The sequence below is a fragment of the Anarrhichthys ocellatus genome, unplaced genomic scaffold (assembly GCF_004355925.1).
Source record: "Anarrhichthys ocellatus isolate YVR2014 unplaced genomic scaffold, GSC_Weel_1.0 scaffold195, whole genome shotgun sequence".
Lineage (NCBI taxonomy): Eukaryota > Metazoa > Chordata > Actinopteri > Perciformes > Anarhichadidae > Anarrhichthys > Anarrhichthys ocellatus.
The window spans coordinates 186,497-200,067 of NW_022280225.1; the positions used below are offsets into that span (position 1 = coordinate 186,497).

General features: G+C 42.7%; 1 protein-coding gene across 1 annotated transcript in view; it reads right to left on the reverse strand.

Moving 5' to 3' along the window:
• Positions 1–13,571, reverse strand: part of ror2 (receptor tyrosine kinase-like orphan receptor 2) — a 50,464-nt gene that overhangs the window by 14,948 nt on the left and 21,945 nt on the right. Inside the window, exons 2-3 of the mRNA XM_031878715.1 lie at positions 8,745–8,816; positions 49–336 (exon numbers count right to left, since the gene is read on the reverse strand). Coding sequence (XP_031734575.1) covers positions 49–336; positions 8,745–8,816 — 360 coding nt within the window. The remainder of the gene's footprint in view (positions 1–48; positions 337–8,744; positions 8,817–13,571) is intronic.

Consider the following 13,571-nt stretch of genomic DNA (forward strand, 5'->3'; position numbering starts at 1 on the left):
AGTCATGAGAAGGAGTGTTTCACTTTGAATCATAAATGTGAACCTTACCTAGTTTGACGTACAGGACGCCTGTGGCAGAGATGACCTTGAATGAGTTGGTGGCGACACACTGATAATAGCCAGTGTCTGTCGTGTCCAGGTCCTGAATGCGGAGCTTGGATCCCGCCTCCGTTTTACGGATGGTTATGCGACCCTGCTCCTGGACCACGGGGGCATCGTTTTTCAGCCAGCGGATGGACGGCCGTGGGTTTCCTGTCACCTTGCAGTGCAGCGTAGCCATCTGGCCCTGGAAGTGGGTGATGTTGTTGACCGGCCCTTGGAACTCCAGGAAATAACCTTGATGAGCAGAAACAAGATGTGGAGCACAGCATTGTTTCAGGCAGCACATTAACATCAGCTACTTCAATCGTGCTTTACAATCATCGGCTCTTTCTTCAGCAAAGTCCAATAATATCCATACAGGTGCACAGCCATTATAACCTGGTCAATCATGCCTTCACCACCTTTAACTCCTACTTAGTTGGTTTTCCTGCAGAATCCTTGTTGCTGCTCTGAAAAATTGCGTATTTCTGCCAGTGACAGTTGTAAGATATTTTAATGTCTTTAATTGCTTTGGTGGGGTTCAACAAAGTTATTTGAATTAAATTCGAAGGAAACTATTTGTGAGCTGTTTGACATCTTCGGTGGAAACCAGTGAGCGCCTCAGACAGGGTTTGCTGATAGTTAAACAAAAAAGAACAATGTCAACCGCACAGTTGCTTACTGTCGCCCTCTAACAAACCAAAAGGGTCCAGGTTCATGGATACAAACGTGTCCTTATTTGAGCTGAAAAACAACATGGCAGCTTGCAATTCCTTAATTGATCACGTCAGCACATTGGCCTCAGCCTCTTCATGTATTATGGAAGGCTGTGCAGTGGCAGCCTAGTGCCTTTGAGGCGGAGCATGTGTTGGATTAATCAAACACATGCTTTAAAAGTCAGCGTCAATATAACATCTGCTGTTGTGTCAGCTGTTGTGTGTCACATCATATTTGGATGTGTGTGGTAGGCCGACTTGCAGGCATCTCTTAGCAACAAACAAATAGAGGCCCAGATATGCTCTAACATAAACACGGATTTTGAGCAGCAGACGAGCATACTACTCGGTTTATACTACACCGGGTGTCTGGGTCTGTGTCTGTGTGTGGTCAGTGCAGTCATAAATGATGTAGATATGCACAGACGTCCACGTTAACCTTAAAGGGACATGGGCAGAGGACAAAATGTACGCCATGTGGACACCCACCGCTTTATTGAGAGTGAAGATGTCACGATAAAAGAAATTAAGTACTCCATATCAATGACTCTGAAATTTCATAATTCTCGATACCAAATTCAATACCACGTTAAAAAAGTGAAATTGATCCCATGGACCTCATCATACACTCATTAATTACCATTTGCATATTATTTGGTTCACATACATTTTTAATCTCTAATGATCCACAAGTTTCTTGCCAAAAACAAAAAGAATTATCGAGGACATTTTCTATCGGCCCCGGGGCGACGGCCCACTATTAGTCTCGTGCCCTGATCCCAGGTACCTACGGTGCTGCTGAAAAAAGAGTACAGTCACGTTTTCTAAAGACTTGACTTGGACCCTAAGAAACAGTGAAATGAAAGACCTAAAGCAGCCCTGCCATTAGCCAAAACAAATACCTGATGCAATAGTCTCAGATTCACTCTTGATCTTCAGTCAGTCTGAAGGCTTTGATAGGGCTTCGGCACAGCGGCGCTGACGCCGGGATAGATTTGGATTTTGGAGATTTTTTGCCAGCCTTATTAGGGCAAAAATCTGTCCCTGATTTACTGAGTGAGTGAGTGAATGAGTCCCAAGTTCCCCCCTAAGGTCTTAAACCCTGGACCCTCAGAGATTTATGGTTGAGTGTGAGAGGCTGTGGGGGCTTGAAATGGTGCAAATACCAATGGGACAGCATTTTGCTGTAACATATCACGATACCATGACAACGTCGTAACATGCGATGTAATTGTAGATATTTATTTTATATTTTTTACTCCCTGATTTGAACGTCTTCCAGGATGTTAGCTCACGAGATGAGAAGTCATTTTCAAATAATCAATTTCATCGTTTTTGTCAAAACATCTATCATAACATGGATGAAGAAACCAGGTGTGCGATATTGCTTTCATGTATTTTACGGAAAGTGTTCATAAAAGGGCTCAAGGATTTGACAGTGGGACAGAACTGAACCCTCACGGACCCTGAGGGAACGCGAGTCTGAGTGTAGATTGGGATTGGGCCAGCGAGTGAGTGATAAAGTTACACCATTGGTCGCTCGAGTGTTTCCCCATTGGACGTTGCTCTTTCTAAATGAAAGGTAATGGTAATAGATCGAACACTGGGATGGAGAGGAAAGGAGACCTCGGGGAGGGACAGAAAGAAGAGAGGAGGCAAGGAGAGGAAAGTGTGCAGGAGAGGAGAGAAAGAGGAGGCTCCTGAAAAAAACTTCCTGCCACAAGTCTGAATGGGACCCAAATTGACCTGACATACCAAGGGGCAAGGCACAGCTCAGTAACATAGTAGGTTTCAACCTAGTAATCTACCTGTACTCATGTTGCTCTGCTAGGTTCTGTTATGCAGATTACTGTATAAGGAAATAAAAAGCAATGGTTTGGGTGCAGAGAAACACACTCAGAAGTCCTCTGGCTCTTGATGCCATCTGCATGTGGAGCAGCAGCCAGGCTCTGGAGTTTACGCAATGGAAAAAACAGCTTCAACAGAGCTCTCCACAGCGCGGGCTACAGATGAGTGATGCCACCACGCAGCTCTTTAATTATAACGTCTTCGTCCTTCACCCTTCATTTAAGGAGGAACTGCATCTCTCAACTCTGCAGGAAAGGACAAATGAAGCGTGCAAATCCAAAACAGCTTGAATGTTCCTCGCAGTAGTCGTTAAAGGACTCAGAACAAACACTGAGGACTGGTGCGTACTAAATTTGTCTTCCACATAAAAAATGGATGTTTAAGTGATGATTAGGAAGAATTATGTTATTTATATATAGGTGGTACCGGTGGTGGGCCGTCAGGGCCAGCAAGGCCTTTTCTGCTGGCCTAAACAGAATCACAAAGTTATAGCTTTTTTTATAATTTATAATTTTTTCATAAATACACTACATGATTATAATTTATAAAAATATTTTTCCCATTATCTTATTTTCTCATTGCATAGCTACTGTCTTCCTCAGTTGCTCTACTTCCAGTGCAGCTTGTTTTAAGTAGCGCTTTTATCCAATCAGATTTCACCTCTGTGTCTCTAGGTAAGAAGAGAGGCCCGAGGCTTGCAGACTCACAAGTGCATCCCTTTGCAGTTTAAGTGAATGGGGACGATATTGTTGATTGTCATAGTGTTTAACCAATCAGATCTTTAGTTTGACATGTTGGGCGTATTCTTTGACGTGCCAGAGCTTGCTAGCTGGCCTACAAGTACGTCAGCATTAACACGCAGCTCAGTTTTCAGGTGCAGCACTGCAGCGAGTGCTGTGATTGGTCAGTGGGCGAGCACGTGACTATTGTGAACTGAAACTTAATTAGCCAGCAGAGCTTAGTTGGAGGAGTAAGAGTTCAAATTGAAAGATATGGAATAAATTATAAAATTTTTAGGGTTTTGCTTGGTGTAGTTTATTCATTTTTTTACCTAGCTTTGTTTTTTTAACACTCAATGGCTGAATAAGGAGGAGAAACGGATTTAGTGGTGGAGTTACTGACTGCCTCTCTCAAGAAAGAAGGACATTTCAGGAAAAGCTGGACATCGTAAGAAATGGTCAGTCAGCTGGCAGCCCTGACTCAGCCAGGAAAAGGAATTGTATGAACGGTATTTCTTGCTGACAGCGCCGGAGAAGCGTTGCACATGTTATGGCTGGGAATGTGTTTCATTTTAACTGAGCGTCTTGGTGTTTAGAGCTACGCTACGCTAACCTGAGGACACCATAGCACAGCAAGACACAAGCTACGGTGCTTTTGAAAACTTTTTGAGAGACTCCAGTGGATCTACAACTCAACGAATACGTTCGCAGGTAAACAGCTCCACAACCGCGGCCCGGCGTGCAGACTGCGCCGGCCGGGGGGCGCCCCAGCGGAGGTGGGATCCCGGCCCCGCTGCGAACCGACCGCAGCAGACTGGCGAAATGCAACTGGGGAGGCTCGACTGTCACTGGCGTCCATGAATCGAGAAGGACTTCTTACTGGAACTGAAACGATGTACTGGGATTAAACTCTTTAACAAAGAAAGGAGGATGGAGTTTGTCTTTCAGTGAACAGCAGTTACATCTGCAGTAACATTACTGTTCATTTGTCTATCATGTCGTTTTTATGAATAATATTTGAATGGCTCGTGCTCTTGTGTGGTGGAATGCGTGGATCCGCTGCAGGTCTGCTGGATTGATTTGTCATAATGAGGTTATTAGGAGGTAATTCAACTGTAGTAGGACAGCACAGAAGGCCCAGCTATAAAATGCACGGCCCGCCACTGGGTGGTACTAATAGTAATGGACCAGCAATAGAATAAAAAAAGACTACATTTTCAAGTAACACACCCAGAGATATATTTCCTCCTATTCCTTTTTTACAGAACACTGTTTTGGTTAAACAATGTATACAAAGCTTTGCTGAGATGACATTTGGATTTGTTGAAGAAGGTTTAACATTAGTAGTATGAGTTAGGTAAAGTAGACCACTCAGGAAGTTACAGTTCACATATGAGCTAAATACAATCAGTTATGTTTATTCCACACATTGATCCTTATTTAAGTGTGATTGTGCTGACCAATGTCACGCCACTAAACATGCAGGCTACTGTATCTTCATCAATGCTTTATCTATTAGCAGAGAATCAGCATTGATCAGTTGTTTTACATGATCGCTTTAAAGAGGCTTTTACTATGCTTTATGAAAAATAACACAACATTCCTTTAAAGTAAATAACTGTATTTTGCCCCTAAAAATGGATATAGACTAACATTACTCGGGGTAACAGGAAAACATTGCTTCCATTATGAAGCATGCAATAATAACCCTAAGCTATTATTTAATAACAGTTAGAGCACAATTGTATTATATAATTACATTGGGTCTCATCTGCTGTCATTTAAACACATCCCTCTACCCTCTTAAACACAGAGACTCTTCCAAGTCATTTTTTGAAAGTCCAAGTCAAGTCACTGTGTGTGCAACTTAAGTGCTACTTGAGCCCAAGTCCAAAGTCCAAGTCCCCATCTCTGGTGGATGAGGAATCAAGGTCTGAACACAACACCGCAGCAAAACATTGCAGAGAAAAAAAGACAAAAAAGATTTCAACCAGGTGTAAAATGGAGCCCACACCAGATTGGAATCTTACACTCACATTTATTACTACAGCAATCCATGTTTTTTGCCCAATTGTGGCGGTTTTATTGTTAATCAGCACTTCCAATTCTCTTATCAATCACCTGTCTCTCATAGAATGGTAATGAAGCTCTAGCGTAAGTTCGGACAGGAAGACTATACTCTTGCATGCCTAAGCCCGTAGTTTATTTTCCATACATCTGCCATCACTCCTCATGCATGCACACATTATTTCCTTGCTGTCATCGTTTGGGGTCGTCAATCATGATATCAGCTGTCTATCAGCTGGTCTCTCTATCCAATAGCACAACGACACAAGGACATCGTTAGCCTATCATCTCGCTGCTGTCTTTCTTTAAATATGATTGTCTCTCTACCTTCAGTACATTCATGCTGCTGTTACGCAACCCTCCACCTCCCCATCTCCACCCAGTCTTCATCAGATCCATCATCTTTATCAACTCATCATTCTATCAGCCTCATCAGCCACCATCACCACCAGTGTCTGGACTCGATCACAAATCCCCTCGTCGTGTTCAAGCACCAAAGAGTTTCTGTGTAACTCATTAATCATCATCTGTCATTATAAATGTTAACTACTAATCATTCAATTGTCTCTCCTGATTGAAATGCCATCCTGCAGCGGCATGCCTGCATGCACGCTGGGCCCACTTTCAATAATCCACTGGGAGATTCAGACGTCATTGTTCCCGCTCCAGAGCTACTTTTTGACTAGTAGTTTTATGGAGGCACGGCTGTCTCAAATATCGAGGCCGAAGTGCTTGATTGATTAGTCCAATCCCCGAGAGATAGAGGCAATGAAAAGCTGCTTTCTCTCAAAGCCAGCTCTTTGGCACGCTTCCAAAGCCTGGTCCTCTTTGCCTACTAGGCTGTTTATCTAAGAAATGACTACTTAGGGCACCAAGTGACACCAAAAGTGGTTGTGTTTGAGTTAACCGAACTTCACAGAGGGGAAAATCCTGAATCTAACAAGATATTTGGGCGAAAAAAGCATCTACTCTAAGACAACTGCTGAATTATGGCGCTGATGAGATGTTGTGTAATCTGACTTCTAAGAGCTGTATAAGATGTAGGAAAATCAAACTCAAAAAAGCCACAGCAACCTCAGAGGACTGCCAACAGAATCCGCGAGCTCATCAGGAGAGCTGGCTCTGAGCTGGGAGTTGAGCTGAACTCTTACCGATGAGTAAGAGTTCAGCTCCGAGCTGCCGAGCTGCAGAGCATCAAGGACACTGAGCAAATAAAGATTCAGGTTGTTAGAAAAAATATTGTTTTGGCATAGGTTGTACATAATATATTCTCACAATAATCAGTGAACTGAATTACAATCAGTGATCTCCGTGAACTCTCTTACTACCTTGAACAACTGGAATGTATGAAAACAAATGGTGCATTTAAACTACATCTAAATCAGTGACTAAAACAAGGAAAGAATAAGCACAGAAGCTCTGCAAAGAGTGTCCTTTCTGTTCGTGAAAACTATTACTGTTCAGTGCTCACTTTAGTCCCTGGAGAACGGACAGTCAGTGCAAACAGTCCTCACATTGTACCATTCCATTTCCCTACCCTGGTATTAAACAGACCCTGCTGCAGCAGCACTGAAGCCTCCCCTTAAATTATAACATGATTGATGCTCTCAGGCCAGGAGGCCGCGCTGAACACCCACCATGCTGCACAACGGCGCTCAGCGGAGAGGACGGAGCTTCAAACCCAGAGGGCATAAACATTAACATACCTGTTTCAAATCATTAATGAACTCTTTATTGCAGCCGAAAGGCCCGATTGTTGCCATAAATTCACTAACATTGATTTGGAGGAAAGACCGACTGAGAGAGGTTAGTTTGAAAATAGAAGAGAACTGAAACATGTCTAGGGTGGTGCTGTGGTTAGCACTGCACAGCAAGAGGGTTCTGGGTTCGAACCCAGGAGATGGGCCCTTCTGTGAGGAGTTTGCGTGTTGCAAATTTGACATGTTCTCCCTGTGTTCATTTGGGTTTCCTCCCACAGTCCAAAGACATGCAGGTTAGGTTAATCAGGTTACTTGTTGACTCCAAACGCCCTGTGATTGCCTGGCGACCTGTCCAGGGCGCTAAATTACAAATCCTACTATGACCCGCCTACTCTGCTTCTGATTGGCTTGAATTATCGGAGAAACTCTGACTGAACTCGATGTTCCCCACATTGGAAGAACAGAGCATCTGGGCGAGTACCAATTATTGATGTGACAGCACATATAACTAAACACGTTATATATTTACAATTAAAAAAACAGCATAATGCACTAAAAAAGTGAACTTGTAATTATTGATACCAAGCTAATACGTTTATGTTAAACCACCATGTGCTTTAATTCTTCAAGATCAGAGGTCAATGTTGGAAATCATGTGAACCGGAGGACTGTTAGTATATAGTGACAATCATCAATCATTTATTCAGATCAAGAGGAGAAACTATCCAGCAGCAGACGACACTATAAACTTTGTGTGATTGGTAACGATAGGGCATATGATCTGCACATCACTACAGTCACATCATATTTAACCACAACATACATCTGGAAATAAGGGCACAGCCCTAAACAAAGTGTAATCAATGAGGAGTCTGAAGATTATGCCACAAACAGCTTGTGGTAAACATCACAACCCAGGTTAATCATCAATGAATATCAACTGTCCCTGGCCTGGCCCTGGACACCATACACACAATATTGACACCTACTGGGCAACCTTAATCTAATTACCAGAAAATACAGATATAAATAATGTCACACAACTGTCCACACTGTTAGGATGTGGGCAGTTATTTCTGGGAGATTGGTAAGGACTCAAATGTGGGCCGTGCAAAATGCAACACTAATGTCAACATCTGGCCCAATCGGCACAAATGTGCGAACATTGTGAACATACTCAACATGCGCTTCAGGCGAGGCATTTCTCACTACACCATCAAAATGACGGTTCATTAAATGGATGATGAAGCCGAAGATCATTGACACGCACCCCCCACCCTCAGTCTCACTCCCTGGGTTCCTCGACACCTCCAAGATCGTCATTGATCTCCATTCGACCCTCCATTCATTCCCTCACACTAGACCCCGTCAACCCACACCTCGACCCCCTTTAGTCACACTGTACCCGATCCTCATCAAACACTACAATCTCAAGGGGGCGATGCAGAGCTAATCAGAACATTTCCATGACCATGACGCATTTTCAATTGCACTCCTGTGGTGATGAAGTGTTATAAATATTGGGCTTAGTATGGATTACACAAATGAGATACAACATACAAATGATTGAGCTTTAACCACTCAGAAAACAAAATGAGGAATATTGATCTTACCTTCAGCTGTGGGTGCAGCTCCACTCTGAGCTTCAGCCAGACCATCTGTATCCACTGACAGACCTGGATCAGCTGCAGAAATAGCCACAGAGAGGATACAAGAGTTAAAACTAAAGCCCAAATAAAACAAGTCTAACTTGGTGGCGGTCCCAAAAGGCTGCTAAGTTTATTCTGAAAATACAAAAATGTTGGACAAGAGGAACAACACAAGGAATCCTTTCTAGAGGCTTAGCAGCAGGGGAGCTACAAATATGAAGTTTGTTCTGAGGGTGGTGCTTGAAAAGGTCATGGGGCCATTAATATAGGATTTCACCCTCTTGGTAGAAAGACTGCGATCAGTAACGTTCAGACCAACCTGTTGACTGGGGCTCACAGAAGCTACAGGTTGTAACCAAGTGAAACTCCTCCCCTGTGCCAAGCGTGTAGGACAACTACGGTGGCTAATGTGAAAACGCTGAGGGCCTATCTAAAGCCAGTGTTTGGTTTGTCCGTTCTGGGCTACTGTAGAAACACGGCGGTGCAACATAATGGACTCCAGGAAGAAGACCCGCTCCGTATGAAGATATGAATGGATAATTTTAAACTAATAAAAACACAACGATTCTTAGTTTCTGGTGATTATGCATTAAATAAATTACAGTGGAAAATGAAGAATATTACATTCCATTTCTATTAATAGATCATATAGAGGTTATTGTTGGATTGTTGGATTGATGAACGGTGTCTGAAACCCCATCCCCCACACCGCTCCAACGTTGCAACAGGGGGCTGCATCCAGGGGTTCAATGGGGCCTCCAAACTGCACCCTGCCGAAGCGCAGCTCCGCCCGTCAATCGAGGCAAAGCATTAAATTAAGCAACTATGCCACGGATGAAAATATAGCTTTAATGGGATTAAGTACAGCTGAGTCTTGCTAATATTGTTATTCATGCCACGTTATCTGGATAGTGATTCTGTTTGATGTTTGTTTGAGTTACCCACAATACTTTGTAGAAGTTATGCTCCTTTCCTTTCAGTCAGTGGATTAAATACCTGCAGTCACAGCACAGCAGCAAGACTGACTGATGTGTCTCCAAATTAAGAGAGGTGGCGTTCATATGTGACGCACATGGCTCAGCATTGTTGACTTTATTGATTTTTTAAATATCCCAACAGAGCGACAGAGAGCATGCGCTCTCGGACTGCCCTTCTAGTTCTGTAATATTTGTAGTGACATTGCTACATGCATGAGAGTATTCTGGCAATATTAAGGCAACAAATGTAAAAAAAATGAAATCACATTTTATTGTACTATAAGTCAAGATATCGTCTTCCACTGACAGCATATTTAGGGAGATTCATATTAACATTTTGGATGTTGTATTATTGTATTTTAAGACTTCGAGGTGCTTCATGGTGAACCTTCCTTTTCCAAGTCTTTTTAAAGGGTTAAATTACCAAATAAATGTAGTTTATTGGAAGCATACTGAGCCTTTCAGGCCTGGCTACTTCTCTCAGCTTGGCTGTGAGGCAAACTGGCTTTTTGCTCTGATATACACAATATATATATAGTTTTTCATGAGCAATATGTGAAATGGATACTCTGGCTGCTCTGTTTGATTGGGCCTGGCTCTCCCAGGGAGCTAATCAGGATCAGACGCATGTGAGCAGACACAACGTATGGCTCGGCTATTGGTTCGACTCGGCTTTGGCTCCTGCCTTCCCTGTGATACAGAGCATGTGCTTGACAGATGTGGCCAGTTGAAGGAAATTGGTGGTGCTGAGGACTTGCAGTGAACAAAACCATACAGCATTCCTTTCAGGAGCCAGCCTTCCCGCTAAATATTGGAGTTTAATCCAGCCATAGACATAGGCAGACAAGTCCTCCTTCATTATGAGAGGGAAGGATCATTTCGCTTCATATCGCTGCATCAGATGCAAATGCAGGATTTGTATTCACCCAAGCTAAATCCTCTGAGATATTAAGCAGCTCTAACTTTTAAACATCCTCACAAATGTCTTCTAAACATCCTACCAGTTGTGATCACACTGCGAGGATGAAGTATGCGAGCTTTAAAACACAACACTGGTCTATGTTTGATCTTTTCCCACTCAGCCCACTGCTCACATCTGTTCCAGATCTAAAACCTTAATGGAAACAACAGAGAGTGATCTCCTGAAAGAACATGTGAGAAGAGCTAAATGTTCTCAATAAACCGGCTGTTTGATTGATTAGCTGATTTAATATCATTTCCATAAAGTTGGGGGATCACTAGAGACAGGCTTAAAGCCTGTTTTTGTTTTGGATCCGGTTCCAGGTTTATAAAATACTCTGATCCGCTAAGCTCTGAGGCTAAAGAGCCTCTCCCCAGATCTGAAGTTTCTCCTTAGACTGTTGTTATTAGCAATGTGCAGAACATTCTGGTGAGCAGGCTCCTCATTTGAAGTCACCGTTGTTACTTGTCACAAGGTTTGAATTATTGTTACATTTTTGCTACAAATTATGAGAGCCAATTCCAAAGAAAATCGAAAAGAGTGAGGTTAAATAAGTGGTTTGAAGCTAGATTTAAGTTGAATAAAACATTATAATACAATAACCCTGCTGATAGCATCCTGACAACCATCTCCAGAGAGGAACACTGCAACTGTTTCCAGTACTCATCATGACCAGACGACAATCTGAAAAGTGAAGCCAATGCTTTATGTCTTAAAGCTGCATTCTCTCTACTGACCATCAGGGGGCGACTCCTCTCAAAGAAGTCTTTGAGAAAATTACTCTACTTCTCTCTTGATTTATTACCTCAGTAAACATTGTAAACATGAGTTTATGGTCTCAATCTCTAGTTTCAAGTCTTCTTCAATACAGCATGATGTTCATTTAGTAAATTAAGATCCATTTAGTGTCACATAGACCATAAAGCAGAGTATGCTTTAGGGCGGGGCTACACTGTGATTGACAGGTCTCTACCAGGGATGATTGATTGATGGATGGATGTCAAAAATATGACTGGTTGCAATTGGAAGAATAGATGATTGGATTTTAATATAAAAATATGAAGAAATGTATTCTTTTTGTAATTTTACTGATGTGTCACACAAAATCATATTGCTAGTCATTTAAAAAAATACATTTATTACACATTACAACATTTTAAAGTTTTTCTTTTTTTTAAAACATCCAGTTTTATTTCATGGTTCTACAGTATTATCTTACACGTATGGCCCTGTAACTTCAAACTAACGCCTAAAACACAAATTAGTCACAATTACTAATCCCAGTCACTTTCGCAGCCAAGCGTGGATGGACAGATTTGTGGGAGCCCCTCAGCCGAAGCGGTTCTGTTTCTGGATACTCTTAGAGCATCCATCAGTCTTTGGAATTTGTCTTTCCTCCAGCCACAGACACTGCGGCTGAAGGTTTTCCAGGAAAGTGCGACGCTTGTGGGATCTTCTGGCTTCCCATGTTGGAAATTTGGCCAGGAAAACTACGTTCACGTTCATAGCAGCAATGTCAAGCCCTAACTTCTCCTGGTACAGTATGTTGACCGTTGTCCCGTTCAGCGCTTGTTCTCTAAGCTAGTCTCGTTGTTGTTCTGCACCAGTTCTGCTTTAAAATGATCTGATTCATAAATGGAACAAAAACGAATTCCTCATCATCGGTAGCCTCAAGAACAACTTTATGTCCAGAGCTGTTGTGATCAACAGCCTCAAATGACAAAGGAAATGTTGCTCTGTAATGACCAGGTGCTGCACAATCATGGTAATGCTTTTTCAACACTCTCTGTATCTATTCATAGTAACATTGAGACAACGGCCCCATCATGAGGCCAAACAGGAAAACACAACCCGCATCATGTGAATACGCAGAGAACTATCTTAGCATATAGGGAAAAACAATGCTTCTTATCATTTTAGAAATGTTGACTCCCTAGCATTGTTGTGGACAAATAGTTTGAGGAATACCAGGGAGTTAAGTGCTCAATTGAATGGAATACAGGGTGTAGTACAGTCCCTGGGTCGCTAAAGACTTCAGGCACTAAGGGTTATAATAATGATCACACCACATTAAATTTAAATAGGTATCACTATGACATTTGTTTCCTCAAACATTGTGCTGTGGGTTGTATGAAAAATCTGTGACTTCTAGGAGCCACTAGCCATCAGTCTTGTTATGTTGCTGCTACCACGTCATTGAGCCCACCTATTTACCAAGCACCCCACAACACAACAAAGTATAGTAAACTATCTTTTTGTCAGAAAGTAAACTATAAGAAATCCAAGATACACGGCCCGGTTACGTGGCCCTGATTGATTACATATCCACAGCCTCGGAAAATGAGGGATTGGGGGAAGTAGGATGCTTTTCCATCTGAGGCCGAATACGACCGCTGGCTGCTGCATTCCTCCAGCCTGCTGCCTCCACCATGAAAGGGCCCTTTGAGAGCTGAGAGGCCAGGCCACGACTCCATCTACTGGGGTTTTGACAGAGGGCCTTCTGGCACACCTCAACACTTTCCTTCTCTCTTCTGTTCAAACTGCTTGTATGAGTGTGTATGTGTCCTCTTGCCTCTCAGTCCTCTAACCTTTGTCTCTGTTACTCCCCATCCTCCACCCCTCTACATTTTCTGCCCCCACTTCCAACCTTTCCTTGAGTTTTCTGTGAGTGTTGGTTCAACAGCTCTTAGAGAGCAGACTGGAGTTTTACAAACATTTCTTAAAGGAAGAGCTACTTTTGAGGCAGACATGATGTTGCTGGCGGAGTTCAACCTCAATGTGCGGAGGCAAATAACCACACGAGTGTCAAAGGAGGAAAGCATGACTGAAAACTCAACCACTGCTTTTCTTCTC